This window comes from Cricetulus griseus, chromosome 8 (assembly GCF_003668045.3).
Source record: "Cricetulus griseus strain 17A/GY chromosome 8, alternate assembly CriGri-PICRH-1.0, whole genome shotgun sequence".
NCBI classification, from domain to species: domain Eukaryota; kingdom Metazoa; phylum Chordata; class Mammalia; order Rodentia; family Cricetidae; genus Cricetulus; species Cricetulus griseus.
This window is the reverse complement of record NC_048601.1, coordinates 8,623,715-8,651,103: the sequence shown is the minus strand read 5'-3', so window position 1 is coordinate 8,651,103 and position 27,389 is coordinate 8,623,715. Positions and strand designations below refer to the sequence as shown.

The 27,389-nt window shown below is 42.8% G+C and overlaps 1 protein-coding gene across 12 annotated transcripts in view; it reads left to right on the top strand.

Moving 5' to 3' along the window:
* Plekha5 (pleckstrin homology domain containing A5) overlaps positions 1-27,389 on the top strand; it is a 176,523-nt gene that overhangs the window by 77,501 nt on the left and 71,633 nt on the right. For 10 of the 12 annotated variants that reach the window (XM_035448414.1, XM_027429953.2, XM_027429959.2 and 7 more), the window contains exons 4-7: positions 23,396-23,479; positions 24,312-24,432; positions 24,900-25,004; positions 26,991-27,063. In XM_035448414.1, coding sequence (XP_035304305.1) covers positions 23,396-23,479; positions 24,312-24,432; positions 24,900-25,004; positions 26,991-27,063 — 383 coding nt within the window. Of the gene's footprint in view, positions 1-14,011; positions 14,148-23,395; positions 23,480-24,295; positions 24,433-24,899; positions 25,005-26,990; positions 27,064-27,389 lie in introns of those variants that run through there. The other 2 variants (XM_035448416.1, XR_004770930.1) reach the window with 2 other exon arrangements.

The following is a 27,389-nucleotide window of genomic DNA, read 5'->3' as shown; positions in this document are numbered from 1 at the left end:
AAATTTATTTTCTAAATGTATCAGAAATTTTTGTTTTGGGGGCAGGTTGCTGTGGGGGTGGGGGATGGGTGGAGTGAGTGTGTACGATAGCAGTTAACATCTAGCTAGCTATGTATCCAGGAAGTGGACAGCTGGATCTTAGAAAATAAAGTCAAAGCCTTCCCGTGTAAACAACCCCAACCTTATGACAAAGAGCAGGAGTGTTGGCAAAGTCAGCCATCGCCCCCCCCAACCCCCCCAACACCACCCCGCACCTTTCTGCTTGAGACAGAGTAGTGCTTTTTTCTCTGCCTCACTGAGAGCTAAAAATTAACATTTTGGATGGTGATTTCAAAGAGTGTTCAAAGTCAGTGCTACGTAATTGTAGGTGAGTTCCCCATCTGGAGACTTGAGGGAAGTTGTGTGTTCACACAACTGCAGCTAAGCTTCGGGCTCTTGAGCAGATAACCTGGAATTCAGGGCAGGGACTGAGCACGTGGCTAGAGGAGAGCGCCGAAGAGAGTGGAGATGGAGTGAGGGCTGCTGCCAAGTACCCTTTAGAGCCCACAAAGCCTCGCTTGAGGTGGAAGGACACTTGATCACCACGGTGGTCTGCTTGGTGAGACGCTGACCCTTTCATTTGACAGTCACATGTCCTTGCTGGTGTTTTTCCTCCAGGGTGTATTTGCTTACTGACGTCTGTTTCATTTGCAGTATCTGGCCTCTCCTGTCTCTTTAAGCTTGTTAAGAGATATTTTTACTGTGAAAAATAAAGCGTTGTGAGTTAAAAATAAAACAGAAGCTATCTATGACTGTGCATAGACGCTTAGTCACTGTTGGGTGTTTAGTGCTCTCTGTCATGAAGGTTTGGCCTTTGGCATGTTGGCAGCCCCGAGTTTGCTCCTATGGGGATGCTGTGAGTTGTGTAACAGTCCTTTGGGTAACAGTACTTCCACCCTCATCCCCGCCAGGAACTTCACGTTACATTTTTTAAAACTTTGTGTTCGGGGCCTTCTAAGAGTATGTATACGAAGTAAGGCGTACGAAGGGTCCACTCCCACTTCTTGAGTTCCTTTTCAGCAGTTGTGGGCTGTTGAGAGAGCTCAGTAAGTAAAGGCACTTGCCCCAAAGCCTGTGACCCAGTTCAGTCTCTCAAACCCAACTCAGAGTTGCTCTCTGACCTCCCCATACATATCATAGCATACATGTACACAAGTGCATGAGCACATGTGTGTGTGTGTGTGTGTGTGCGCGCGCGCGCGCGTGTGTGCGCACACACACACACACACACTTTTTAAAATAAAACAAACATTTAATTATTATAAAGAAATCTCAAAGCTAGACAAGGCTGCATAGTGAAGCCCTGCCTCAAAAACATTAATTAATTAGCTAAGTAATTGAAATACAGAAATCCCATTTTTTAACAAGTTCTTAAAAAATCTGTTCATTATTAAAACTAATGAATAGGTAATCAATAATTGCTGACATGTATAATATAACACATGAGTTTTGGCTTCCTAAGTTGAGTCTTCAAAGGTCAAATGACAATTTAATAATAACTCTTCAACTTACAAATAAAATGTATCAGAAGAATATAGTGTTTGTTTTGTAACAAACACAGGATTTTATGTGTTCTTTGTGAGCTGTGTGAGCCCAGTACACAGTGCTCAGTAAATTTTAATTATGTCTGATACTGTTGCAGCTGTCATCAAACCTACTGTGGAAAAAGATGGGAATTTAAATCAGAGCATATGTGTTTAAGGAATATGATTAAAAGCATGTTCATGGCTGACTGGAGAGATGGCTACTCTTCCAGAGGACCTGAGCTCAGTTCCCAGCACGCTCATGGCCGCTCACGACTGTCTGTAACTGTAGTCTCACGGGATCTGGCGCCCTTTTCTGTTGCGCAGATGTACATGCAGACACAACACCAAGTACATGAAATACATGAATGAGTCTTTAAAAAACATACAGGAAATCAGTCCTGAGGCCCCTGGTCAGAGCTAAAGAGCACTTAGCAGACTCCAAGAGTGTGAAGATTTCCAGGTGTCAAAAGCTATGCAGGTTCTCAAAGAATGAGAACCTGAGACCATTGGTGTGCCGGTCATGAGTCCGTTGATTGGTCTTTGAGAAGGCAGTTTTAGTAGGAAGAGTTTGGCTGGAGAAAGATGAGGAGCACATTATGTTACCGTAATGGACCATCCCAAGACGTATGTTTGTGCGCCTTAGGAGCTTGCTCTAGGACCAGCAAGACTAGCCTGAGGTAGACTTCAGGACCATGTGGCAGAAGGAAAAAGCCTGGTTCTGAAAGTTGTCTCTCACCACCACCCCCTGGCCCAGGTACACTTTGGCGGGTGTGCCCCCCCCACACACACACACACAATAGAGAGGTGGTGGATGGTTGCCCATCCTGACGGATGGATGCTGTCTGAAGACCCATCTCCACCCCACATGGGAAGAGAGGTCTGGGGGAGCACACTTCAGTAAACCAAGATGGAAGACAGTCTGCCAAGACTGTTTTTGCAAGACTTGAGACTTGGGACTTGGGACTGAGACTGAGACTTGGGACTGGGACTTGGGACTGGGACTGGGACTGGGGTGTGAGCCCGAGTTGTGCAGGTTTGGGGTTGTAACGCTGTGCTGCTGCAGACACTGTGCCCCACGGAAAGTGACAGGCTGCCCGGGGGTGTTGCTAGAAATGTGTGCTCCATAGTGTCACATGACCAAACCAAATTACATTTGCCTAAACCCCAGCTCTTACAACCTGTGCAATTCAAAACCATGGCAGTGTTTGGTTTGGGTTTTGGTTTTTGGTTTTTCTAGACACGCTTTGTGTAACAGCCCTGGCTGTCCTAGAACTCACTTTGTAGACCAGGCCTCGAACTCACAGAGATCCACCTGCCTGTGCCTCCCGAGTGCTGGGATTAAAGGTGTGTGCCACCATGGCCAGGCTAGCAGCATTTTTATTTAAGATATATTTTTATTATTTTTATTTATGTTTGTGGATGTCCGTGTGAAGAATATTAACTGTGTGGGTGTCAGTAGAGGCCAGAGGAGAGTGTGGGATCCTTTGTTAAGAGTAGCCTGGTGTAGGTGAAGGGTCTAAACTCAGGTCTTCTAGAACAGCAAGTACTTTTCACCACTGAGTCAGCTCTCCAGCCATCGCACAAGTGGCTTTAAAAAAAATAATAATAATAGCAACTATTTAGTAAGAACAGTAATGGGGAGTGCTAAATGCCCACATAGATACGTTTGGTTCTCATGTACGAAATGATCTTTAATTTCATCAGACCCAACAGGAGCAATAAATAACATACTTTTCACTGCTTAAAAATTCATTGAAAATGCATGTTCTCCGAAATTGTGTCCAAAAATGTTCTGCAGTAGAAAGAGCTCCACAAAGTGCACATTTTTCTTTTCTCTGAAAATGGGTTTCCAAATTGATTGATTTTTGCCTCAGTGAGAAGGAGGGAATTTCAATAACGTGTCTCCCCGTCCCCAAACAGAGACTGAGCCCAGGGCTTTGTACTTGCTGGGCAGATGCTCCACCGCTGACTTAGATCCCGGCTCTCAAAAATTTATAGACAGGATGCGCCAGTGCTGCATACACCGGGATCTGCAGTCTCGTGTGTGTGTGTGTGTGTGTGTGTGTGTGTGTGTGTGTGTGTGTGTGTGTGTGAGTGTGTGTGTGAGTGTGTGTGTGAGTGTGTGTGTGTGAGTGTGTGTATGTGTGTGTGTGTGTGTGTGCGCACACGCGTAAAACCAAACCCAAAATGTAAGCAAAGCCTAAGGTAGTGATCTGTTCTTTCCCTGCTTTAGAAATCACAGTGTTGATACACATGTGAACAGCCTGCACGTGCAGTCTGTATGGCTGTGTACACTCCCATCTTTTATTGAAATAGTGAACATATGAAGAACTGGTGTGGGCCCTAGAAACTTGGGTTTATTCATATCCAACTCTTCTTAGGAAGTTTGGAATGCTGCATGACAAAAGACTTCCATTGATAACATACAAATAAAAGGAGATAGAAAAATCAGTTTCAAAAATAAGTGTGAGTCAGACCTACAAGAATGTGTGGGTTTTTTGTTTTGTTTTACGCATAAACATTTTGCTTTTTATTTTAGCTGCTGTCTTGTTCAGTGTCATATTCAAATACCTCTCAGAGTTGGGCTGGAAGTTATGTGCCATTAGGTCAAGTGTGGCTAATAGGAGATGAAACCTCTGCTTACCTTGCCTCGGCATTCAGACACCAGGCTTCGGGAGGTGGCTGCCAGGGTGCTGTTGTTTGGGCCTAAATTTTTGTTTGGCAAGTAGTTCCTGTTTGTAACCCAGGAGTTGCTGCTAGGAAAATGTGTTCGTTTGTTTTATGGAAGAATAAGAATCACGTGCGTGAATTTTTCCCCCTTCAGTTGAACTGTGCTATCCAGCCAGGTGGGGTGGTACACGCCCATAATCCTAGCACTGCAGGAGGCTGAGGCAGGAGGATCACAAACCCAGTCTTGACTACACAGTGAGTTGTAGGACATCTTGGGCTGCATGAAGAGCCCTTGTCTTGAGCCAGGAAAAACGGAAGCATCTGCCATGGGAAGTACACCAAGTCGGTCTGTTTCTAAAGTCTGTTGCTGTGGCTGTAATTTATTTATGCTCCTCAGAGCCTGTGCTAACTGAAGTTGCTACTTTAAATTAGTATACCTCGGTCCTTAATCACTTGGTCTTTCACATTTGACATAAAAGTAATACTTTAGAGATGTGTGGCTGATTGAGAGTTGAAGTTATAAATGGCTCCTAAAACTGATGACCATTAATTATTCTTAGGTAATTAATTCTCTACCAGTGCCAGTAATTGGTTTATGATAAAGAACATCTGTGTGATTTAAACACAAAGTAATGTGCCCTGTATGTAAAACATCCCCAGAAATGAGCATCATAGAGTTGCAATGAACCCTTCATTTTCCTATTTCACTACCCTAGAATAAGACATCATTTTTCAAAATGAATGTTTGGTCCAAAATAGCTGTCCTGACATCCAAAATGAGTAAAAAGTCAAGAGGGGAAAATTGGAATTCCTAGCTGAATCAGTTCCCCTCTAGAGTATCCTTCAGAAAAGTCTCGTAGTGTTTGTCTCAGCAGCTGGACCACACGAAAATGGCCATACCAAGTTACAGGGAAGCCAGGACAGATGGGTAGCAGAGATGATCTCCACACCAGTGTGGTTGTTAAGCCTGGCCCTTCTCACATTGCTTAGTGATGTTCTAGAAAGTCTTTTGTAGCAAGTATTTCACTCAGAATCTAAATAGTAGCAAACAGAGTCAAGCTTGTCTCATTGTCTAGTCTGGTATGGTATGCTCTTACAGTCCCACAGTCTGAAGCAACTGCATCACTCGAGCCCAGGAGAGCCAGGCTAACCTGTGCTACCTAGCTAGATCTCATTTTTGAAGCAAAGCAAACATATTTTTCTTTCCCATTTAGTTCTTTGTTGTTGCTGTTGTTGGAGGTGGCAGTGGTGGTTTGTTTGTGTTTGCCTCTTTAAGGCAAGTAGACTGAGCTAGAATTCATTGCAGGGCTCCTGGCTCAGGCTCCTAAGTTCTGGGGTCACTGGTGTGAACCACCAGCCCTGGTTACCCATGAGCAGTGGAGCCCATGGAGGTGCCAGTGGAGCGCTTAGTGAGGTGGTTACTGCCCATCTTGTTTTACAGTAAATGAGAGTGCCTCGTGAAAAGATAACTTCCCTGAGGATGTTGGTGATAAACTCAAGCATTTTTGTAGCTTAAAATCTGCACAAACCTCCTTTTATCAAACCTAAATCTCACACCCTACATTTTTTATCTGTATGTGTTTGCTTGTTTTGTCTTTTCTCAGTGCTGTGGATCAAATCCATGGTCTTTCGTGTACTAGGCAAATGTCATGGTTTGCTGGAGACAGGGTCTTACTACATACATACCCTGGAATGGCCTCAGACTCAAGACCTCCCTGCCTACCACCCCAGCCCTCCAAATGTTAGGGTTACAGGTACGCACTGCCACACCTAGGTCCAGCTCATTTTTTAACCTATTTTTTTTTCATTTTGACGTGTGTGTGTGTGTGTGTGTGTGTGTGTGTGTGTGTGTGTGTGTGTGTGTGTGTGTGTGTGAGAGAGAGAGAGAGAGAGAGAGAGAGAGAGAGATATGAAAATTTGCTTATAATGTTTTTCAATTTATGGTTTGAGAATTTTACACGTGAATATAATGCATTTGAATCACACCGTCCCTCCGCCGCCGCCGCCCTCCCAGCTCCTCCTATAACCTCCGTTCACCACTTTTCCTTATGAGCTTTCATGTGCTCTTATTTAAACTCACTGAGTCTACTTAGCACTGGCTGGGCCTGTGTGGGTCTTATTCCTTCCACTGGAACACACAGCTTATCAGGAACCACATCCAAAGAAAACTGATTCCTCCTCCCCAATAGCCACAGTTGCTAGTAGTGCCAAAGCTGGGGTAGGAGCTCTTCCCGTCCACGCTGGGATATCGGATGGCTTTATCTTCACAGGTCTGTGCGTGTGGCATTCGGGCTTATTTTCTCTTCTTCTTATTCATCCTTTGTAGAGTCTAAGATCTAAGTTTATACTTATATTTTACTTAAATACTTATCTCACTTAATCACCCACAGCCAATTTACATGTCTCATTTCTTTTTCATTTTTTAATGCTCCCATGGATCCTAAAAACATACTTCTTTTACAGAAAAAGGAAAACGTTGTCCTCTGTAAATATTTATTAAACAAATGACAAATCTATTGACAAATTAAACCTTAACCCCAGTTATCTGTTTGACTTTGAATTTTTTAGCACTAGACAGCAAAATATGTACAGTATTTTTAAAAGAGACTTTCTCCTATCTTTTCAGTAAAAGAAAAAATCTTGTTGGTTATTGAATGTAAACAAATAAGGAATGTGTGCAGATGAGGAGTGTGAACAGATGAGGAGTGTGCAAATGAGAACAAAAAGTTTTCCCTTCAGTTCTAGAAATGAGGCCAGAAGTAAACAGCTAAGGCAGATTCCTTGTGTTCTAAGTAAGTAGATAGCAAAGAATATACAATTTTCATTTTCTTTTTTGTTAGTTTTAAGAGAAAATGCTCGTGTCCTAACAAAACTTGGTTTGGGAGGCCAACAAGATGGCTGTTCAGTTGGGACCCACGCTTCCCCTCTCCTGAGCACCCACGCTTGGCTCCTGGCACCCATGTCTGGCAGCGCCTGTGACTTCTGCTCCAGGATATCTGATGCCCTCTTCTGGGCTCTCTGGCCTCTGTGTGCATATGCCACATGTACATGAATAAAAATAAATCTTTAAAAAGAAACCTAGTAGTCAAACTTCTTGTTTGGACTTTGACTGAGTCAGGAGTATAGCTATATCTCAAGCCCCGAGTCTCCATCGTGTATTCTGTGTATAATGTCTTCATTCTACTTTTTGCACATACTGCCATTAAAATTTTTTCTAAATTTTTAATACAGTGAAAATGTAGTTAAAGATTAACCACTTTGTCCTTTTTTTTTTTTTTCCTATCAAGTAGGAAAAAGTGTAAAAGTTTCCAGAACCAATACATTTACCCCAGGTTTCTCTTCTAGTTCAGAAGCTGTCTGGTGGCAGGAAGGACACAGGAAACCAATGCTGACCAGTTCTAATGCATCTTTGCTACCTTTTATTTGTTTTGAGACCAGGCCTCAGTATGTAGCTGGCTGCCCTGGAACTCAGTGTAGACCAGGCTGGCCTCCAACTCACAGAGCTGTGCAGCCTTTGTCTCCAGAGAGCAGGGGTTAAAGTTGTGGCCACTATGGCCGACCTTTTGTTCTGTTCTGTTTGCTGCCGTTAGGTCATGCCTCTCACTTTGATTTGTATGTGCATTAGAATCCGTCCACACTTGCTGGGCAGAAAATTTTATTCTACCCCATAGAGGCAGGCACTTTGAAATAGAAGTATGTAGTTTACTCACGGGGGCTGATTGTAACACACAGTACAACCTCAGGCAGCAGCCTGGGCGGGAGCTCTCTGAGAAGATGGTATTTGAACAGGACTTAAGGAATGTAAATTGTGAGGTACTACAAGTTTATAAGCTAACTGAATCATTGTAACTTATGTAAAAAGCAGAAGTTAGGAAGGACTAGAAGAAGCAGTGAAGAACTTTAAAGTCTTGCACCTTAGAAGGTCAGGCTGCTCATTAATGACCTGGGCACTAGACATTCTCAATTTCAAAAGTTCTGAGTCCTGTTAGTAAGCCAGTGTGCTTTAATAGCTACCACTCCCTAAGGAGGAAGATTCTAGTGGTATGAAGGGCTTTTTCATTATAATTGGTTTCTTCCTAAGCAGGTGTTTATGGACTAATTGGATTCCTAAGACATTCATCTCTTCCAATTACTTGTTCCAAGTGCTTGCTGTTTTGTGAGATCTTATCTCTAAAAGAACAGCGACTTGAAACACAAAATATCTTGGAATATTTCCTGGATAGTAAATGGAACACACACACACACACACCACCCTTATTTTTCTTGATTCTTAAGACTCTCTCCACCTCCCGGTAACTGAGATCACATGCATGTGCCACAAAGTCAAGATCATTCTAGGATTTTTCTCATCAGAATGGTTTGCATTAAATGACCTAGGAGATGAAAATCAGTAACCAACCAATGAAACGTCTTCCACTTCCAGTCCTACAGTAGGTCCAGGTGCTGGAAGAAAAGACCAGAAGATGTGTTTCTTTCTGGGTAGGAGGACCTCTATTTGAATGTTAATTATGAATGAATTGACCCCATGTTATGAATGGAATTGGGTTTCAGATTGACGTATTCAGATGAAAGTCTGGTTTGCAGAGTGATGTTGAAGATCCAGATAGATAAAGTCAAGGCAGCAATGGCATTCTCAAGATTAAGTACCACTGAGAAGTGAAATACCACGTAAGGACTGAAAATGACAGTATCTCAACTGGGCCTTGGATCATCTCTCAGACATGCCTGCGGTGTGCTGAAATGTGTGTTGGTGTAGTCCTGGCTGAACCCTCGGTCACCCCACAGATACACTGGTGAAGCATCTGTGTTGGTGTAGAACTCTTAGGAGAGCCTCACTGAACTTCCTCTCTGGTTTTTATTTATCTATTATTGAATGTGTGTGTGTGTGTGTGTGTGTGTGTGTGTGTGTGTGTGTGTGTGTTTTGGCTGTGTGTTTGTATTATCTTTTTACCATGTGTGTTCCTGGTACCCACAGGGGCCAGAAGAGGACATCAGATCCCCTGGAACTGGAGTGGTTGTGAGTTGCCATGTGGGTGCTGGGAATCGAACCCTGGTCCTCTTCTAGGGCAGCCAGTGCTCTTAGCCTTATATGAGCCAACTCTAACCCTTCTGTAACCCTTCTCTTTGGTTTTTGAAAATCTTTTATCTGTATTTGTGTGCGGAGGAGGTGTGTGTGCCCACTTTGGGAACTGCATTCCTCCATCTCCCATGGGCTTCAGGAACTAAATCCGTGTCAGTTCATAAATAGATGGCAATAACTTTTACCAGCTGAGCCATCATCTTGCTGCTCCCATCCTTTTCAATGAGACACGGCTTCTGCCCTATTCTTAGAGATGCATGAAAAGAAAATTGAGATTAGTTGTGATTTAGGATTCCCCTCTGATTTGAAGTTGATTAGCTCCAACACTGTAGTTGGATGCCTACCTGTCTGTTCTTGGCTTTCTTCCTGAAAATGTGATCAATGCAGGTACTTGAGATGAGCTGGACAGAATTGCACAAGGCACATGAGAATTGCCTTACTGTTGACCATATTTGTCTCTTAGTAAATAGCCTCTTATTGGAAAGCTTTTGTAGGTGTGGAATTTGGATTGTTTTTGCTGACCGAGTGCTCTCAGCAGAGCTACTACCTAACCCTAGCAGATTTCCTCTTGGAATAGTCAGGCCAGCCATCATGTTGGGAATGGTTTCCACATATCCCCAGGGCAGTTAGCCATTTCCTCTTCTGGCCTCTGCAAATCAGGTTATGTTTTAATGATTTGTTTACAGCCTGCTTTCTCTTATTAAAGTGTCAGTTTGTCCTGTTGTGACCTTGAGAGGAGGGGCCTTATCTTACTCTCCCTTTCACTGCGTGGCCCCCTGCATTTTCCCTGTGGTGGACTGTAAACAGTGAGAAAGTGGGGGAGGACCCCAGAGAAACCTCATAAACCAAATGCTTGGTTCACTTGTCACTCTTACTGTACCTGGTAATTCCCAGGCTTGGGGCTGGTGTCATTTGCTTCGTGTATTCTTTTCCTGGGGGCAGCGCTCTGTAGAGCCTCCATCCACTGTGTGACTGCAAACACTGTGCTGGGTTTTCATGTTATTTTCAAAGCTCTGCCTTCATAGGCATCACATCTAAATCAGATATGCCTTCTTTTTAGTGCATTATTTTGGTCATCTGGGTGGTTAGTATTTTGTTGTTGTTGTTGTTGTTGTTGTTACTGTTTGTTTCCTTAAAACAGGATAAGTTGTCATGATTTTAATCTGAAATGTTCTCCAATGTTCGTATTTGAACCCAGCTCCCTAAGTGGTGGCTCTATTGGGGAAGTTCTGGAACTTTTAGGAAGGGGGCTTTGAAGACTGCGCTCGGCCCCTGGTTCCTGGGTAGCATTTCCTCTAGACTTTCTGGTCTGCTGTGGTGTGATCAGCCGCTAACACACAGCCCTTTGTGATGAGGTGAGCTGCTTGGGCATGCCTTTCCTGCCATGATGGAATGCAAATGACTGAAAACAAGTCTGCCCTCCCTAACATTGCCTCTGTCAGATATTATGCCTGAACAGTGCAAAAATAACTGATACAGAAAATTGGTGCGTGAGGAGTAAGATTGCTGTAACTAAATCTGACAATGTGGTTATTAGGTTTTGAGAACTTGTGTGAGAGGAACGTGAGTTTGGAAATGCAGACTAGAGCCCGACGCGCCCCCCCCCCCCCCCAGAATGATTTAAGCAGCGCTAAGGGCCATTCTATAGGTACAACCTATAGAAACCCACAGTAAAGCCTGTTCTCTGAGGGTTCGAAGGGAACAGTGACTCTGTTGGAAATTGGACTGGAAACATTCGTGTTACATTGTAGCAAAGAATCTGTTGGTAGCCCTGAAACCCTGAGTGAATATAAATTGAAACATGATGAGCTAATTAGCCGAATAAAGAACCTTTTAAGACAGGGTAGCTAGCATTCAGACTGTGCCATGTTAGTGCTAGCTGCTTTTAACCAGCTTACAGTGAGTATCATGAGCGTGGGAGCAGAGTAGAAATGCATGGGGAAACATGCAGTTTGACCAAACGTAGCTCACTTAAAGTTGCAGACAAAGAAACATTAAAGAGAAACCCAACAGTTTACACAAGAATGGTAAAGTGCCTTGGATATTTCAGGAATCCAGGAGTCCCCATTACTGGTACCAAAATATACATTAATCAAGGTTTTCTAGAAGATCAGAACAAAAAGAAAAACCACATGTGAAAGAGACAGAGACGGGGAGACAGAGTAATACCAGGGGATTTATTTGAGCGACTTGCATAATAGAAGGTGGCTCCATAATGGCCACCTGAACACTAGGCAGTCCCTAGTGCTGAGTCCTCATAGGAAAACTGGTGAAGCTGGAGCCTGATGGCCTTAGATGATGGCAACAGTGCCCATGTGCTTACTGGGGAAGAACAGAGCTCGCACGTGTGCCCTGGCTTCCTCCTCCTCCTCTTAATCGGATCCATAGAATCTCCACCACATTCATGGCGAATCTTTCTCCCACCCCACTTTACCACGTCAGTACTCTTAGGAAAAGCCCTCCAAAACCTGCCCAGGGGTGTGTATCTCCAGTCCTAGACTTCTCTCAGTGGAGTCATTTTGATAATTAAGCCCAACAACCGCAAAGTCTCTCTGTAGCTACAGCTAGCCTCTACCACACAGTCCTCTGGTCTTGGCTTTCCTCGACACTGGCGTGGAAACATGCATTGTTGTATTTGGCTTAATGAACTTAGGGAGGCTCTTTGTTACAAATCTGTCTTGATCAGGAAGTCTTCATTAGGGAACAGAACGTCTAGTTGCTGTGAGAGATAATAAGCCTTCTCTATTTTAGCTATCTCATTCTGTTTATAGGTGGATATGATTTCTGCTATTTAAAAAGGACTCTCCTTTGCCTTTGGAATTGTGAGGGAAGTTTTATTGACTTTTTTACTTTTCTAAGAGTGTGATTGTTTTCTTTCTTAGGATAGAAAGTTTCAGTTGATTATAATTGAAATTAGCGAAATCTTAACCTAAAAAAGAAAGGGAGGATTATGAACCATATGTACAACCTTCTGGTTTTAGCAAACTGTTGACCTGCTTTCTTATAGCTCAGGCTGCATAATGAAGCAGTTTTGTCCTCTGGTTTTGGTTTTTGTTGTAGCAGTTTCATACAAAAAGGATGCTTGATAACCCTTTGGTTGTGTATCAGATCTGGTTTTAAGACAGCTCCAAGTAACATATTTGAAAAGTGTTGCACCATTGACGTTCTAACAAGATAGTTAATTGTTTGGTAAAGTCGTTTGCCCATTCTCATGTAAATTGTCATTTTTTTTTTTCCGAAAGAGGCATGAACTATAGAAGAAATACAGTTGGCCATGGAATGAGTCGGCTTTTAATTACGGGGCTTCGTGTGCCTTTTCTCAGTCTCACAAAAAGCCCGTAGGACCACACTGTTGGACTTTTCCTTAGGAGGAAGCTGAGGCTCGGTGACCTGTCTGTGATCAGAGAAGGCACTGAACTTGAAAGTGCAGCACCAGACTCCAGGGCTGGTGGCCTCTGACCACTAACTAGGCTGGACTCCCTCCTGCAGGACTGCTCAGCTACAGCCAGAACACTGTGGTGGCCCAGCACCTCTTCCCTGTTAGGTTTGCAGTGTTCACACTGAGCCAGGATACAGGGAAAGAGGTAATGGGGTGTGCTGGAGTGCAGGTGTAAATTGTTGACCTTTTGTGGAGGACAGTGTAAAGTGCAAAGCTGTCCACACTCTTTGATACCCATTCTGCATCTAGGAACTATCTTGTATAGCTAAACACACACACAAAGCACCAAAACAGGCAATGACAGTTTTTTATTTGCTTGTTTGTAGCAAGGAATTGGACGTAAGTCTCTGTTAGTGCACAGGGTGAGCTACCTGGAAGGAAGTCATGAAATGAAAGTTAGGAGCGTCCGTGGGCCTGTTGGGAGGCAGCGCTCTACCGCGATGACCGCCTGTGTACACAGACTTTGGTCTCAAGGTGTGTTTCAACAGAATGGCTTCTGATCACTAGCGTAACTTAATAAGATGCCTGGAGAGCGATGGCACTCAGAGTTCCAGGTTGATCAGCAGTATGACCATGAGTAAGTGACTCAGTTTCCTCAGTAAAATGAAGGTAAGAACAGAACCCATCACTTGGCTTGTGAGGCCTGTATGAATTTGTGAAATGCTTGACATAGTAAATAGTCAATTTGAGCAGCTAGTGTCCTTTCTGGATGGTAGAAACAGGAATTTCAGCTTTCTGTCTTTTACTTGTTGAATTTTGAAACAATACGTATTGACTCTGGAAACAACATGGTGGGCGGGGAGGGGAGTAGCCTTTAATCCCAGCATTCAGGAGGCAGAGGCAGGCGGATCTCTGAGTTTGAGAACAACCTGGTCTACAGAGTGAGTTCCAGGACAGCCAGGGTGACACACACACACACACACAAAAGCTCTGTCTCAAAAAACCAAAATGAAACAAAACAAACATCAAAAGGAGCCCTTTTAGTTGGTATGCTTGCAGACAGAAAATGTCCAATTATTTTGAGCATTTATTTTTAAATTTCTCACTAAGCATTTATTTCAAAAGCTATCATATACCTTGATGTTTTACTCTGTCTCCTATGCCAAATTTAAGGAAATTGAAGTCAGATTTTATCCTTGGCTAGAAGGCAAGCTTAATCATAACACATTCTTCCTGGAGAAACTGCTTTAATTTGCGGCTGCAATGACAGGCTAGAGTGTGACGTCAGCATGGTGTCAGACTTCAGAGTGGCAGGCCAGCCTGAAAGCCACAGTGCATTTCCTTGGTGTTTGGTCCTCACAGGACTCAGAGCTGCTCAGACAGAGATAAAGGAGTTGAGTCTGTTTCCATCCCCGGGGTCCTCTGTGCCTGAAGGATGTGTGTGATTAAGGAGGTGAGTGACTCTCCTTCCTTCTGTTAGAGCCTCTGCCTTGCTCTCAGTGACTGGTCTCTACTGCCACGAAGGTGCCTGCCTAGTGCAGGGGCTCTGCATAGCCCAATAAACTATTGTAGACATGTAAATATGGTTATTTGGTTTGCAAATGACTTGAGCATTTTAAGAAATCACTGTCGGAAACGTCTTCCTTCTTAGTCTGTCCTTAACTTCCGGCTACATAAATGCATTGTGGACGTGGCTTACTTTAAAGCCAAGAATTTTTATTTTAAAACAAATCTCAGTTTACCTTACTTAATTTTCTAACCCACTCAGATGAGAAGTTGGGTAAACTCCCCCCTCTACCCCAGAATTAGATGAATAATTCTTCAGATAGTGTTATGGAAAATAGACAGTATTATTGTGTAATACTTAAATTTTTAATGTAGTTTAAATTGATTAACAATTAGTTTAAATTTTCTTTGTTTCTCTATCTAGGGGCTGTTTCTGTGGTGTGATTTAAAGTAGGAGTCCTTAGTAACCTAAATTTTAATAACAAAATACTAGCAGAAAACTTTATATTAGAGATAGTATTTTTCCCCATTGGAAGAAGTTTTAGGAACATAAATTGTTAAGACCGAAAAAAATATGACTTTCAGAATTTATTCTTACTAGCAATACCAATTCATGTTTCTTTGAATTATAATATAAATGTTTTTAGTTTAAAGGCATGATATAAGAAAGTTATGTTGTCTGAATCTTTTTGTTTTTGAAAAGCTCTTCTACTTAAAATTTCCTTTCTCTGTTTTATAGATACATTATGTTGTACTTATTGGAGCGTCTAAAGTCTTTTCCTATTGACATTTACGGCACTATGCTTTTCATGAAGGCTCAGTAGCGGTTTTGATTTCAAACTTGTGAAGAATAGATGTTTTTTATGAGGGGAGAGCAATAATTCTTAATATGTCTTGTTTTGATTTATATAACAAATGATACACTGTACATGTTTTTATGTGGATAATGTATTTTGTAATTATATAAGATACCAAATTTAAGGGCTAGGTTGCTACCCTATAACTCCCAGCGTTGTATATTTCACTTGTGTTATTTGGAAGCATAGGACTTCATGCTCGTCCTGTTGAACTTGACAGCGTTAAGATTCACAGTTTTTCCCTGAAGCTGCTGAGTTTCCAGGTCCTACCTCAGATTCTGCCCAAGAGGTGCTGTGTATGGAAAAGTGAAGAATATGTCTATTCCCTTTAACAATGTATCATGTCTTCACTTAAAATATTTTTAACATGTTTTTGAAAGTCTGTTTTAAACGGAAGTGGGGCGTTACCATGTATGGTGCCCTGGAACAGATGAGGCACACAGCTTAGACAAAGATGGTTTTGAGGCATTGTGACATCAGAGGTCACTGGCTGCTACCAAAGTTCAAGTGAGAAGAATCTGCTGTAACTTCTTTTTGAATTGACAGGAAATTAAATCTGACAAAAAGAAAAAAAAAGATGGTAAGCATAGCTGTAGGGAGATGGCTTAGGAAGAACCTAAAAGTTTCCTGGGCTCTAAAGTAGCAGAAGATAGTTTTATACTTGGCAAGAGTTCATTGTGGTAAACTCAGATGACTGGCTCAGCCCTTTTCAGGCTTAAACTATATATTTTGTTCTCCTGTGGTGAGCTAAACAAAACACTGGGCATATTAGATGCTTAATAACATGTGAGCATGTGTAGCTAAAGTTCCTAAGCAAGTTAAGTGTAAGAGAGTTACTGACCTGAGCGAGGAGACACTCTGTATTTGAGAGATCCCGTCTCGCTGCAAAGGGCAAAGCGGCCCATTCAGAGCTGGCCCGCTGAGGATGTTCCCCGCTGGCCACGTTTAGCGTCAGTGTCTCCAGACACAGGGCCCTGCAGAAGCCCCTGACCTGGGCCTACACTGCTGCCCGTGTGGCTACTTACCACCACCCAGTTCTCTTCTGGGTTGGATTTCCTTCCCACTCCTGCCCTGGGTATGTGGTGACATTACTTGCTGACTAAACTGGACCTAAGTGCTGGGTAAACCTCTACGCCCATATTTTACCTACAGCCTTGTTACTCTTTGGCTGTGTTGCCAGGGCTCCCTGAATGAATAAAAAGCATTTGCAGTACAAAGAGTGTTACATCCATTTTGAAAGTAAGCTGGTCTCGTTTCACGTGGGTATTATTTGGCTTATGCTTATGAGATAGCTGTTTCAATGCAGCTCGTGTAATTTCTAAAAGCAGGTAGATACTGTGGAGTGGAAAATAGGCAAATGAAGACACTGCAGTCTTAATGGCTCAGTGGTTAAAAGCACCAGCTGGTCTTCCAGGGGACCCAGGTTCGGTTAGCCACATCCACATGGCACCTCACAACCCTCTAAAGCTCCATTTCCAAGGAGTCCAACTCCCTCTTCTGGCCTCCTCAGGCACTGCATGTGCACAGTGCACTTACTTGCAGGCAAAACAGTCATGCCCATAAAATTTAAAAGTAAGATATTTTTAAAAGAATAGATAAGTTAAGCAACTAACATGTTTCTGTTTGATTTGGATTATTTACTTGGTCAGTTTGACCCCTAAAAAGAATACTTCATCCTCAATAAAGCAGTGGGGTGCTTTAAATTGTGTGGTAATTTACATGTGGGTTAGAATTAGGCTGCATATCTAAAGTGATATGTCTAAGAACCAAAGCTTGAACTTGGCTTTTTCTAATGTGCGTTTGCTTCCTTCCCAATGGTACAGTAAATGTCTATTTAATCTACGATACTGTGGAGCATTACTAATTAGCATTCATTAGGGAGTGGTAGAGTTGTCTGAATTCATGAAATTATAGGTTATATTTTTTTAATGCCAGGTTATTGCTTCTAAATGACAAATGGAATATTGTTGTATGTTTCTAGTTGAGGTTCTAAATTTTGTTTTAAGAATTCCCACCAACCCTGGGACCTTTGTGACAATATTTTTTGTACAAATTTCTTTGCCATTTTTTAAACAGTCCTTTAAACCACTGTAATATACCCTGTAATCATTTTTAGTCTGCTACGTGGCTTTGTATATGCTTTTCCACTCTAGACCATTCAACAGTAAATTTTAAGCATAGGCCGTATTGTAAGTGTTCCTTGTTCATTAAATTATAGTTGTTGTTGTCATTTTATTTCATTTTAAAGATGGTGCAGGTAGCCAGCAATCTTTTAAATCAAGGAAGTACCCAGTTGTATTTTCAGTACCTAATTCTTGTAGCACATTCTACTTCAACTACTTTCTGATAAGGCAAGCTCATTAACATACCTTGATGCAACCAAACACTATCCTTCCAGAAGGGTAGAGGTTGTGTGCTTTGTTGTTTGTCTTTGGTGTCTTTTACAGCTGTGGTGTAGCGTGGAGAAGTAGTTGCAGTGAGATAGATTAAAGTGCTTTTAAATGGCTTGGAATTAGAAAAACATGATATATAACAGACACAGATGTGTTTGGTAAGTTGCAATTAAAATTTGAGGAGACAGAGTGCCCTGCACGTGACACTCTGGTGTGTGTAGCTCAGTGGTAGAGCTGCTCTGTGTGTGTGTGTGTGTGTGTGTGTGTGTGTGTGTGTGTGTGTGTACCCTGACTCTGTTGCCAGCACTGTCCACCTTCCCGGCCCAGAAGGGAACTTGAAAGACTGCCCAGGTTCGGTGCAGCGGTGGTTGAGACAGTACAGGCAGGATGTCCGCTCTCATAGGAGGAAACAGCATGGCTTCATGTTGTTACACTCAGCAGAAAATCACCTTGAATTCTTACACACATCTTACATTCATATGTCTGTCTTGAACATGCAATGCTGGCATTCTTTTCATTAAAGTAAACATCCTAGCCAGGTGGTAGGACCACACACCTTTAATCCCAACACTGAGGAAGCAGAAGCAGGTGGATGTCTGTGAGTTCCAGGACAGCCAAGGACACACAGAGAAGCCCTGTCTGGGGCAGGGGTTGGAAAGTAAACATCCTGAGTCAGACTCATACTCATACAAGTTGCCCGTGGGTAGAAGGGTACGTTGGAATTGTGTTAGTCTTTATGTTTGCCTTTAATTTACCAAGTGGTCTGAGGTGTAACCCCTCATGGCACTCGGGTGGATGTGACATTTGTTCTTAACTAGCATAGTACTAATTGAATGATTCTCAAGGAACTTCAGGATTTTTAAAAATCTATTACAGGTGTTTCTTTTTATAGGAACGTGTAATGTACACACTGTTATTTTTAGGGGCGTTTTCAAAGGACAGTTTATCCATTCTCTGGTGTGTGTGCTCCCGGCTTCCATGCTGCTGCTGTTCTAGTCCATTAAGGGGCCTTGAGCATTCTGGGTGGCTTCTTACAGCATGCACATGTTTTCCCACCCAGCTTTAAGCCCCTCTCCAGGCTTAGGCCGAGCCGGATTTTCAGTTCCTGTTGATATGATACTTGCCTTGGAGTTGGTGGCATTTGTGGTCTGTGGTACCTGTGACAGACAGGGGAATGTGACAAAGTGTTTCTAAATCTGCTGTGGTGATAATTTTTATTGGAACAGCTGACTAAGAAAGGAAAATGATTACAAAGCTGGAGAGCATAGCCAGATGGAAAGGCCTTGTGTCTAAACTACATTGAAATTGGAGCTTTCGTGACAGCTTCAGATGGACATGGTGTTGGTGAGGCTGGTGGCAGAGCCAGGATGAACCCCTACCAAAGCTGCTTGTGCCCTAGGCAGCACTCGCTGTCACCAGTGGAGGATGAGGACTTCTGAGCAAACTGTGCTGCCTGCTCTGGGTGCCGTTGCACCAGATGGCGAGGACAGAGCCAGACTTGCCGTTGACTGTTAAGTCAGGGAAGCAAGAGGGAGCTGTAGGAAGGAATGTGTCCATCTGAAGGAAGGCCAGGCGCCTCGCCCTGCACACACCTCCTCTCCTGTTCTGGCCGACGGGTAAATGTGGCTGGTGGGTTGACCTATGCAATGTAACCAGTGATCCCACCTCAGAGGGACTCCGTGAGGACTGTCAAGTGCAGGTCCTCCCTCGTACAGCAAGACAGCTGGGTCGTATGAGCAGAGCTGTCACCATGAGAGCTGTCACCAGTGACAGCTGTGTGTTCTGCTGGGTAAGGAGCAAAACGGAGCCTTCACTTGCATGGGCGCCCTCTTTTCTCCCAAGGCACCAAAGACGCTCTGCTTCTAAATGTGGACAGAAGGGTGGGAAATAAAGGGTTACGCCCAGTTGAATCCCTGAGGTTAAGCGGGATGTCTGGAAGCATTTACGACTGAGTTAAAAGCAAGTGGCATTTGGAACTGAATGTGGGGACGGGGAATGTATCCTTCTTGTGCTTTTAAGCAGTCACATCTTTCGAATTTCTAACCGTGTGGTTGCTTCCCACACAACCAAGACCTAAGAATTTGATTTCTCAGGAAAGTCAGGGTGCTTCTGGTTGTTCCTAAAATATTGAGCTTAATTGTAGGCCCAGTTTCCTATGCCAGCGTATTTTTATTTTGCAAATAAGTTGGTAAAACAGTCATTATGGCAGCGGGATTTCAAAATAATATTTTCCTCTTTTATTAAAATGAAGATAAATAGCTTGCTATATAAAGCATTAGTGAATTTTCCACTTAATAATAATATAAACATTATTTTTGAGCCAGTGTAGAATCGGCCAATTTAATAACTTACTGGCTGCTATAGGCATGTTTTTTTAAAGCTAATCACATCTGATTGTCGATGATGGCGGTTACTGTATGACTTGGGAGCTTGCCTTGTGGTGTCCTGTGTTATGGCCTCCTTCGTAGGAGCTCTGGTACTCCTAAAGCTGAGTAGATGTGCACACAAAATGAGTTGCAAGCACACGTCTGTGCTGCTGTCTGCAGGCTTCTGGCCCACCTGAGAGAAACACAGCAGCCCCATGATTCCCCCTGGCTCTCTGCCTCCTGCTCACACAACCGCAGGTATATGGTGACTTGGGGTTGGGCCCTTAGTACAAGGCACAGTGCTGGCTGTTAGTGGGCTGCCAAAAGAAATAGCAGGCTGCAGCTCCCAGGCCTGCCTGTGCAATCCTGTTCTGCCTGCACTAAATCAAATCCTGTCTCTTTCTCATCTTGAGATGATTTGTAGGTTGTGTGGAGTTGAAGACAAGATCTTTGGGGCAGTTTTCCAAAATTTACACCTTTTTTTTTTTTGCATAGTTTGTATATTTACAGCTTTGTTGCCATTTACATAAAACACCAGCTAATAAGCTTATAGTCTATCATTCCAAAAAAAAATCACATTAGTCGTTATTGGCAACATATTAATAGTGGTTTCAATATTTGCTTTAGTCACTGAAGTAAGCCACAGTTTGGATGCAGAATGTCCCTCCGAGGCCCATTTGGGCTTGGTCCCTAGAATGGCATTATTGGGAGGCGGTGGGAATTTTGAGAGGTAGGTAGTCCTTAGGTCATTGAGAGCATGCTCCCACAAAGGGACCCTACTGGGCCCTCCGCAGCCAGGGGAGTAGAGTTTGCTCAACTGTGTTCTCACCGTGGCGTCCTGCCTTAAAGGCATTGGGACCAGTCTGTTAATTAGCTGGCCCACCAAAACAAGACTAAACCTTTTCTCTTATTAATTAACAGTCTCAGTTTGTTAGAGCAACAGAATCAGATTAACACACAATGAAATTTCTTTTTTCTTAATACAACTAAAGCAAATGTCTCTATAGGAAACAGTTATAGTACTAAGAATAGCCAGGATATAGTTACTGGCCAAAATAGTAAAATATTTTTGAGACTATAAGGAAAAACCTCAAGAAACCTTGTGTAATGAAGTCATCTTCCTGACCTTCCCAAGGGAAGGAACTGGCCAAACTGCCTTCCTTTCCCCTGTAGGACACTCCACGGTTATTATCGGCTAGTGCGGGTGTTTTCTTTACCCCACATGGAAAGCTGATGTGTCTGGGAGGGACAGGACGTTTCTTAGCCTTACACTTCTCCTTCCTAGATACTACAGTGTAGTCTTGTTGATTTCTTGGGTCACAGATTAGCTGTGGGGCCTTATTGGATAGTGTAGGTTTGTGGCAGCACTGTTATTTCTGCTGCTGCTGCTGAGTTAGACATGGGCATCGGTCTCTTTGATTGACAGGACTCTAGAGAAGAAAGGCTAACCTGAAAAGTGAATGCCAAGAAAAACTGCACTCTGAACCTTTATAGCGTGTATGCGTGATACAGGGATACTGTGGCCAGGTTGGGCCTAATAGGATACCCAAGTTAAAAAAAAAAAAAAAAGGCAAACAGTAAAGAAGAAGTACTGGGGTTTGGACCTGGTGACCTCACACAGGCTAGGCGAGCACTCTACCTACCACTCAGACGCCCATTCATACAATTTTGTCTTTTAATTTGGGAAATAGCCCTTCCCCATACTGGATTCAAAGAAATCATTATGTACTAACTTTGTAGTGTATGTATCTGCTTCTCCTGGTTGGTTTCTATGCTCTGAAGAAAGAGCTGCAATGTCGGGACCTGACTGGATAGCAGGATTTCTAACTGTTTTCCATTTGTTAGTGGTCTAAAGGATGGCATTATTCCTTCCGTTATTCTGACTTGTATCATTTTAGAAACTAGAAATTTGCCAGGCAGTGGTGACACACACCAGAAGCAGGCGGATGTTTGTGAGTTCAAGGCCAGCCCAGTCTGCGGAGTGAGTTCCAGGGCAGCTAGAACAGTTACACAGAGAAACCCTATCTTGAAAAACCAAAGAGGTGGGGGTGGGGTGGGGGTGGGGAAAGGAACTAGAAATTCAACATAGTTATTTTATCTCTTCATTTTATTAGAATTTGTATTTCAAGTGTATTTTTTATGTTCTATTTACCATGTGGGTGGATGGTATTTTCATAAGAATGCCCATGTCTAGAGGAATACAGGATAGTGAAAAAATGCTTCCTGCAGGTTATAAAATGTTTCGCAGACTGTAGGCTCCACCCAGTAGATCCCAGGAACAGCTTCCAGTTAGAACATTCAGAAGATGTTTTCTAGTAGATAGACACACACACACACACACACACACACACACACACACACACACACACCACACAATTGGGTAGTGACAAGTTCAGAGTTTATGGAGAAAACGGGTCAGAAGCATTAGTCACGGAGCTGACTGTACAGTTAGACATTAGTAAGTGCAGAGGGCGCTGTGGTAGGATTTTGCCTGTCACAGGGAGTACGGTTTGCTTGAGGAAGTAGGCATTGTTGGAAGGGCTTCAGCGTATGAGTTACTGGCAGGTGTCAGAGCGGTTGTCTGGAAGGGAATAAGAAATTGTACTATTAGGTAAGGTGCTCATCATACACACCCAGTGAACTAAAAGCAACTGGTGGGCATTGGAGATGTGTGCAGACGTGTGTCTTAACCAATTTTGCTGGCTGTGTCTGCTAGATGCAGTTTTCTGCATTCATACGGTTTTCCCCGTAGATTAAAAAAAAAAAAAATGTATACGCCAACACAAGATTTGTGCCTTGCTTAGTTCATTCTCTCATGTATGAACCTCCTTAGAAGACATTGTCAAACACTCATTACAGCAGAACCAAGGGTATTCCTGGTCTGATTTTGAGCCTTTGGAAATAAAATCAAGACCAAAACAAACCTGGTGAGCTATGGGAAAGAATGGCAGATACAGTGTGAACATGAGGTTTGCAGAGAAGCAGGAGACGCGTCTGGTAGAACTGAGGAGGGGCTGGGAACCAGTTGTCGTCTCTGCCTCTCCGAGACCGGCATCAGTTAGTTACCCATCCTTTGTGCCAAAGACAGTACTCAAGACCCACTACCTCTCTCAGGCCAAGTGGGCGTGCGTCCCTTAAAGATTTCTCTGTTTACACAGAAGAGGGTAAGAAAGGGTGGGGCTGGGAAATGTGGCCAGAATGTAATATTTACGTGTGTGAAAGTGTTAAAGGATACATGGATTGAAGTATACCATTTTATTTTAACTTTATGGGAGTTCAGTGTGCTGATGTCCCTGCCATGTTTGCTCTCTGAATTGTGCCAAAGTGGGGCCCAAATTCAAGGAGAAATACAAGATACAGTGGCAACTGGCCTGGTGGACTGGACTTTGTTGATGAAGTATTGAGGAAACTGGGCTGAAGTCTCAGACAGAACGAGGGTGTGGGCTTCTTGTGTGTGTGTGTGTGCTCAGTGACGTTCATGTCAGAGTTTTAAAGTCGGTGCTTTGCTGCCAAACTATTAGAAACTGTTTGTGATTGTAGAAGTATCACATAGAATTCATTTTTCTTTTATTCTTTCAGCCACAATGAGAGAAAAGTGACCTGCAAGCATCCAGTCACAGGCCAGCCATCCCAGGATAATTGTATCTTTGTTGTGAATGATCAGTAAGTGAAGAGTGTCATGCAAAGCCTGTATGTTATACAGAGTGGGTTACACGGGATTGCTGCATCCCATGTTTAATACAGTAGAGCTAAACAGTGTCCTTTATCTGGGCATACACCGTCCAATATAACAGTGTCAGCTGTTTACTATTGCAGAGAAACACGATCTAATCTTTTCCTGGGGAGTGTAATTTTAGAATCTCTTTCATCTTTCATGAGAACTTAAATTCTGGCTCTTAGCTCTAGAGCTCAGGATGCCAGGCGAAAGAAATCTGCAAACTTAGACTAGTCCACTGAGTTGAGCTGTTTTCTCACCCTTAACTTTGGGGCTGTGGTAATTAACCATTTTCTATAAACTTTGTTTGTTGCCACATCTCCACCACCTGTCCCACTATTAGTTACTTCTAACATTAGAATAATTGACATTGTAACTTGTGTGTGCGCACTCGCACATGCACGTGGGCGCGCGCACGCGCGCGCACACACACACACACACACACACACACACACGTTTATGTACATGCAGATGAATAGAACTGAGTTGAGGGCCTTGTGCATACCAGTCACATGGCTCAAACCCCCGTAATTGATTTTTTTTTTTAATTTTTCAGTTGGATGAGCAGGAATATCTGCAATAATGCCTATTTAGATATGGTACTAACTTACATTGGACTAGAAGTAGAAGTGTTGGTTTTATTTAAAGGGGTGTCGGAATTAAGTAGGGTAACTGGTGTCAAGCTTTTTAAAAGAAGGACACCTTTGTAACCTGGGGTGGGGGGAGCATTGGGTGTAGCAATTTTCATGGACAGCAGGCTGTAGCGTTGGTGTTTTTCAGGACTGCTGCAACCATGACATCTGATGAAAAGAAGGAACGACCCATAAGTTTGATAAACGAAGCTTCCAATTACAGCATGGCTTCAGACTATACCGTTCATCCCATGAGCCCTGTGGGCAGAGTAAGTTATTCTGCTAATTGTTAATTAGTTAAAAGTATTAGATTCTGTTGCTACTACTTAAAATTGGAATTAGAGAATGATAATTACATTTTTATTATCGCATGGTTCTAATTATACTGGTAATTGACATAAAGTATAGCTTCAAATATAAATTAATAAAGTTTTAAAGACTTACATTTCTTTTATATACTGAGTGGAGATATTATATCAGTAATTTTGCAAACATTGTGGATGTTTGTATGAGGGCGTGGGTACTCTGTTGAATCAGCTAAACTTTTAAAGGGAATATAGTAGCCTAGAAATCACATTTCTTTGCAGACAATTCTTATACATGAAATAAGCCAATAAAAGTGGAATTGTAAGTTTTCCCTCCAAATATCAGAGAAGATAAAAACTATGAAAATGGAGGAAATCCGAAAGCTCCAACCATTAATACTACATGTTTTGTCCTGCTTTCTCCTGTTTAGACATCACGGGCTTCGAAAAAGGTTCATAATTTTGGAAAGAGGTCCAATTCAATTAAAAGGAATCCAAATGCACCCGTGGTCAGGCGAGGCTGGCTGTATAAGCAGGTACTCTCTCTCTCCGTTCTCAGATAGTGTTCAAGTGCTGCCGGCTGGGAAGGTGGTGACTAAGGTTCTTTATACTGAGGGGTTCGATTTTACTGTCTTGAAGTTGTCTCCTGTGGGTTTCAGATAATGGCTACCAGTGATTTAGGAGACACCCAGCATCCAATCTTGTTATCTGCCTTTTCTCTGTGTTACCCGGGTAGTCATACCAGTTCCCCGACCTGGTCATTGGCACATCTCATAGATGTTTAATGTCTCATTAGAGTCCCCCAAACCTGTGGTGGCCCCATGTTCACTGAATTTAAAAGTACTTTAAACCAGGTTCAATAGCCCATGCCTATAATCCCAGCATTTAGCAGGCATGGGCAAGAGAGTAACAAGTTCAAGGCCACCCTGGGTTCAATTCCAAACACAAGGAAAAAAAATTTTTAATTACATCAGTGGCTTAGGGACCTCGAAGGCCCATTTCTTTACAGTCAGTAATTGGCTTTTGGTGGACCTGATAACATTTACTCATAGAACACATAGTGAATGTGCTGTGAAGTAGTCCTGAGATGCTGTTGTACCGAGAGTCGGGGGCTAGAGGAGAGCCATCCTAAAGTCCATGCTCAAGCATTTCCACACGTCAAGTTTGTAAGATGGACTCCTTGTGCATCCTAGCTACCACATATGACCCCCAGATATTTAAGTAGCTTGACACAGTTGGCCCCAGTGGCGGCCAGTGGCCTCTTGCTAAGACACCCCAGGTCTTGTCTCTCACTCCCACAGTTGGACATTATGGCACAGTGTTACTAGTGTAAGTGGTCAGTGATGGACATATGACCTTAAAAATTTTCACAGCTTCCCTGTTTGATCCAAAGAAAAAATATAATTAAGACTGAAAATGTCAGTCAGGCATTGGTGGTGCATGCCTTTAATCACAGCAGTCGGGGGCAGAGGCAGATGGATTTCTGTTCAAGACCAGCCTGGTCTACAAGAGCTAGTTCTAGGACAACCTCTAAAGCAATATAGAGAAACCCTGTCTCAGGGAAAAAAAAAAAAAAAAGACTGAAAATGTCATAGACCATTCACAAGCATGTCTCCTTGGTTTTTTTGGTTTTGTTTTTTTTTCTCCTTTGTGGTTGCTGTTCATGTTGAAGAAACATTTTACCTACATTTAGGATTTTTTTTTCTGCCCATATTTGATCTCTTTCATTTTAAGATCACTGTTATATTAGCTACAAATATACTAAGAAGTATCAATGCTGACATCTAAACGGGTATCTGGCATTTTGAATGCGGGAATGTAATTTTTATTGAAAGTGTGATATGCAACCCTCTATGGCAAAAAAACGTGTGATCCATCTGAAGCTGGTAGTTTTATGAAATAGATTGGTTAGCGTTATCATTAACTCAAGGGATGCAGTCGGCAGGTGAATAAAAGCTAACTGTAGAGGGGAAGAGTCTTTACTCACTAAGCTTGTCTATTAAGGTTTCCACTTAGGTTCCTTTTAATCATCTTACCTTTCAAATGCTTTCAGTGCACACATTATCTTCTTGTTGGCATGCACACCGTTGCATGCATCCCTTACTCTCACCCTCACAAGCTCCCATGTTCAGAAGAGTGAATTTCAGATGACTTCAGCCTACTCTTCAGAGAACGGTCGACGTGTGACCATATTAATTAACATAATACACGTCCCTCGAACTTTCCTTTTAAATTTTCTTTAGTCAGCATGTAAAAATTTTATTTATTTTTGAAGAACCTTGTGACATTTTCATACATAAAAGCATTGCGATCAAATCGGGGGCAGAATGTCTGCATCCTCAAATGCCCGTCATTTGTCTGTGGCAGAAACATTCAGTCTTTCTGGGCTTTTGAAGCCTGCTAGAGTGACCTGGCTCTGCAAGCAGCAGATGAGAACTTTTTGATGGGCGTTTTCATGAGGTTATATTACATGCATATCAAAATGTACATCAAAAGTGTCTTAAATCTGTTCTTTAACGCAGGACAGTACCGGCATGAAGCTGTGGAAGAAACGCTGGTTTGTGCTTTCTGACCTTTGCCTTTTTTATTATAGAGGTGAGTCTATCAGCTGCTCCAGTCTTACTTCATAATTGCAGTGTGTGCCAAGCAATAGCTGTGTTTTAAGAGAAAAGACATTGGTACTTTTGCTGTTTACAGATAATGCCGAGAAAACCCTTCACTGGCCCTAGAATGTAGCAAGAGTCCCTAGAGTATAACAGAAGACAGAGCAGGGCTCTAAGCAGAGTGGAAACAGGGTCTCACAGGGTGGCCCTGGCTGGTCTGAAACTCACAGTGTCGACCAAGCTGGCCTTGAACCCACAGAGACCCACCTGCTTCTGCCTCTTGAGTACTGATATTAAGGTGTGCACCACCACACCTGG